This window comes from Penaeus vannamei, chromosome 5 (genome assembly GCF_042767895.1).
Source record: "Penaeus vannamei isolate JL-2024 chromosome 5, ASM4276789v1, whole genome shotgun sequence".
Lineage (NCBI taxonomy): Eukaryota > Metazoa > Arthropoda > Malacostraca > Decapoda > Penaeidae > Penaeus > Penaeus vannamei.
Window position 1 is genome coordinate 34,519,094 of NC_091553.1, and position 4,791 is coordinate 34,523,884.

The window sequence follows — 4,791 nt, forward strand, 5'->3', positions numbered from 1 at the left end:
GGTTTTCAATAATATTTTCTAATATTTAATACTGCTGTTACCAATGTCAATAACAATATAGTAATTATAATGTTTATAACAAAAATATCAGTATCAATATTGATAGCATTAGTAAAAAAGTGTTTTCCAGCTAAAAAAGAAAAGAAAGAAAGAAAGAAAGAAAGAAAGAAAGAAAGAAAGAAAGAAAGAAAAAAAGTTGGGTCACAAGATCTACTTACTGACTCCTTTGTGACAGAGCCATCTATGTGCAGAAACATTTAACTAAACATTACTAAAGTGAACGTAACATTTTCCTGGTGGTTTAATGATACCATCTATTAGCTGCAGTAGGATCACTTTGGAATATATGTACTATACCACACACACACACACACACCAGACGGTTGCCTTAACCTACTGGTTCTGGGTGATGGGAATGTTCGGTCATAAGCATGAGAAATTGTTGCCGAGTAGAGGGTGATGGGGGAGCTCCATCTGTCAGATTCAGTATGTGTTCAGGAAGGGACTACTGCAATATTTCTATTGGTAAACGAAGGTGACATGCACCATTCGTGAGCCATGCCTGCGAGAACACTAGCTCCAGGGAGGACCTATGTCCACCTACAGGAACTTTTTCCTGCTTGCCATTACTTGTGGTGCAGGATGTGTTACCAATAATAGAAAACAAAAGTTTCAAACAATACAACATAATGTTACTTCTTATTACTGATGCTGCATAAAATGTAAGCTTCCTTGAGATATATATAGCTTACGCTCAATGAAAGAAAGAAAGAGAGAAAGAAGAAGAAAAAACAAACAAACAAGAAGACAGTGCATTACCATCTTTATGCAGCATAACATATAACAATTCCAGATCTCAGAAAAAGCCACCATAGAAAAAAAGTATCTCTAGGATATGAGGTAATACCATTACAAAGAGGAGTCCTGTAGTCTTGATGCCATGTGCAAGACTTAGCGCGGGCTGGGCCTACAAGCTATCCAGGAAAGTCACCACACATGCCAAATGTCTCGGCCTTCCTCCAAGTGCCACACGAGCATGGGCCAATATTGAGAAGTTCATGAAAAAATCTAAGAATAGACTATACCAAATATAATTTTCTTTAGTCTACTATGGCTTATGATTTTCTGTACTTACTAACATTTCTACCATTCAAGCCTCTGTGATCTGTATAGTTCTTGTTAGTCAGTCCTATTCTCTCCAAGTCTCCTATGGTGTTAATCTGGATTATGTCAATTTCTAAATCATATTCCATAATATGAAATACTAGATCCACTAAAAATATAAGAATATAAATTACTATTAGTTTTACTGTCCAAAGCAATATAAATATATATGTATCTATTTTGTTTTCTCTGTTAGGTAGACAGTATATGAAAATCTTTCTTTTTAACCATGTCACACTTGACATAAACAATAATAAGAAAATTATCAAATATACGAATGTAACAAATACACTTAATGTGTCACAGCAGCCTGTATACTTTTGGTGCTTTGGTAAAGGTTAGGAAATCTTCATCATGCATATTCTGATAACAAAAATTGGGCTGCTTCTTTGTTTAGTTTAGTGTTTAGTTAAAATACCAGAGGATCTAAAAATCACACACATAGTCATGATCATGGCAATTCTTGATCCCATATATCAAGTGGCTAACATTAAAAGATGCCTCTGCCACCTCAGCCAGTGCTTACTGTGGGTGGATACATCCTTGATTAGCAACTATGGGTGTACTTTCACACACATGGGAGAAATAGTGGAATGAAAAGTGAAAATTCTGAAAAAATGCAAAATTCGAATGAGAGTCCAGATTAAAAAAGTAAAAGAATGTGTAAAAATGAAAAATCCGAGCCAAACTTCATAATAAAAAAGTGAAAAAAGGTAAAAATGAAAAACCCGAGCCAAACATCATAATAAAATAGTGAAAGAAAGGGTAAAAATGAAAAATCCGCGCCAAACATCGTAACAAAATAGTGATAGAAAGCGTAAAAATTAAAAACCTGAGTCAAACTTCCCAATAAAAATGTGAAAGCGTAACAATGAATAACCCGAGCCAAGCTTCATAACAAAGTGAAAAAATGGGAAAGAATGAAAAAATTGTGGGAAAATTCAGATTAAAAATCAATAAAAGAAAGTAGAAAATATAATCAAAATGAAAACTGTTGATAAATGTGTAAACTTTTCGTTTACTTGGCGGTGTCAAGTGTTGCCGAAATCTCATCAAATATTTTTAAAGATCTCATTAACTGCAAAATAATGAAAATATCAGCCGCATACTACCGATCACCAACGTCCACAGCTCCCTCACATAACCAGAGTTCTTATTGTTGTGATTTCTATGAGTTGGCACGAAGTGCTAATAAAGTAAGCAAGTATATATGAGAGAGAGAGAGAGAGAGAGAGAGAGAGAGAGAGAGAGAGAAAGAGAAAGAGAAAGAGAAAGAGAAAGAGAGAGAGAGAGAGAGAGAGAGAGAGAGAGAGAGAGAGAGAGAGAGAGCGAGAGAGAGAGAGAGAGAGAGAGAGAGAGAGAGAGAGAGAGAGAGAGAGAGAGAGAGAGAGAGAGAGAGAGCAAATCAACTTCAATGACTCCTACATTTAGAAGGATTGGAAAGGGCTTGAAAAGACTTTCTAAATGTCTCAGATAACCTCTCTAGGACAAGTATTAAGGGAGCTATACCAGTTTAAAGTGTAGCCAAATTTCGAGATTGTCGAATGTAGCCGAGTACTGCTGAAGATGACCTGAATTGGTCAGGTTAAGTTAGGTTAGGTTACATTAGGATTGGGAACAGGATCCATGCCTCCAAGAAAGAAAATCATCTTGTAGAAAAGGATCTGTTTCTATAACCCTTGCCTTTTTCCTTAAGACATTGTAGGTTTCTTCTATATTTCCACCAATGCAATATCTTTTACCTGAAAACTAAGAATACCTTACATAAATCCTGTTAAATCCAATGTTCAGCTGCTTAAAATAGGCTGTTTATGTGTATATGGAGATAAATAAATAAATAAAACTATTTATATACATATTCATATGCATGTAGGTAGTACAAACCATTTTTATCATCATTCCCTTTAATGATAAGGTTAAAGAAAGAAATTGGCTCATTTAACAATTCCGAAAACAGTATTGTAGATGAAAAATAATAAAAACACAGTAAATAAAAATAAAAAAGTCGACCATAACACCTGAAGGGAAACAGTTCTGCTGCTCGTCCCCTTCACGCTTTGTAATCAAACCTCAACCCTCTCTTTACCTCCAAATAAAAGAACCAAACACAATACACCGCCACCACCCACAGAACTACACCGAATCACTCACTTCCTCAAACTTGTTCGACATGTTGAATAAATAAGCAGAAAACGCCTCAGATCTCGAACGTTCGTCCTCCTCGTAAGACTTGTCCTCGCCGATTCCTCGCGTGTTTGAAGGATCGCTGCGCCGCCGCTCGGAGCGAACACGGCGTAGCGAACACGAGGGATTAGGAACACGATTTTGAGAGAGTGAAGTGGGCCTATTGTGCCAAATCTAACCCTGTTTGGTTGCAAAAAAGAGTTTGGTACGAAAATAATTTCATTTTGCCAGTTTTGCATTTGGACTGCTTCCTTTTGACGGTGGACTTTTTGATGAAAAGCTCAGTCAACAAGATGGCCATTCCTTGGCATTCCCCATGCCTTTTCAGATCTCGGATTTTTGAGGTCTTTATTTGCAGTAATAATTTTTCATGAGTTTTGCGCTTTCGAGAAAACGTCTGGATTGTGAATCAGTGCAACTTGATCCCCACCGCTTCAAACGCACATCCTCCCGTGGACACTGTTATATAATGTCTTATATGGGTCGATGAAATAAACCATATTTCCCAGACTACGAAACACAGAGAACTAACATTAAGAGGCATATACAAACAGTTCAAGTGGAATCCTATTCTCACACTAGACATTACCTTGCACTTGGTTAATATTTAGCTTTAGCTTTCAATGTTTCAAAATGTTTATCAGTAGCTCTGTTTGGCTAAAAATGTCACCGGCCTACGAGTTAACGAATGGTCAACTCATTCCTGTTGGTGGATTAGGGTATTTAGTCCAGGGTGGGCCTCAGAGGCGTCATTTGGGAGAGGGCTGGGGGAGCATCCCCCCATGACTTATCTCTGTGGCATTTAAGACAAGTCGGCATTAGAAAAGAAGAATGGAATAGCATACTTAAAATTGCATTTTCCACTAAGAATCGTTACCAAATATAAAGTGCATTATGTGTTTAACCAAATGCTAGCTTATCAGCTGACAGTAATTTCGGTAGTAATAAACAGAACTCTCCTCCATTGGTGAATATACCGACAAGGAGTGCATTCTATACATCAATTCTTGGATCTAAAACATATTTTCACTTTGTCTTATATAATTCAATAGTTGCTACATGGTCTATGAAATACAGATCGACTTCAGGTTAGGAAATCCTCTGCTGCGGAGGTTTACCACAGCCATCAGAAATGACGAATATGTCTACCTTGTGAAAAGACCATGACTCGCCAGGCTGCAAGATCTACACTCTCCCTTCAAAGCTCACTGGCAATATTCTTTACATATAGCAGTAAACACAAATATATGAATAATGCCACACCAAAAAACCATGCCACTTATGGATGATTTGTGCAAATACTTCCTATTGTTATTTGAGTAATCGATATAGGCAGTGAAATTTATAAAGAAAGTTTGTTACTTTATTTCATATTGTTAACCATGTATATCGTTGTTCAGTTATACTTACCTGAAATAAACACAGGCGCGCACACGCACACGC

General features: G+C 36.9%; 1 protein-coding gene across 1 annotated transcript in view; it reads right to left on the reverse strand.

Annotated features, from left to right (window-relative positions):
• Positions 1 to 3,472, reverse strand: part of LOC113821859 (calcyclin-binding protein) — a 16,197-nt gene extending 12,725 nt beyond the window's left edge. The window contains exon 1 of the mRNA XM_027374388.2: positions 3,316 to 3,472. Coding sequence (XP_027230189.1) covers positions 3,316 to 3,336 — 21 coding nt within the window. The 5' untranslated portion in view covers positions 3,337 to 3,472. The remainder of the gene's footprint in view (positions 1 to 3,315) is intronic.
• Positions 3,473 to 4,791: the final 1,319 nt, after the last annotated feature.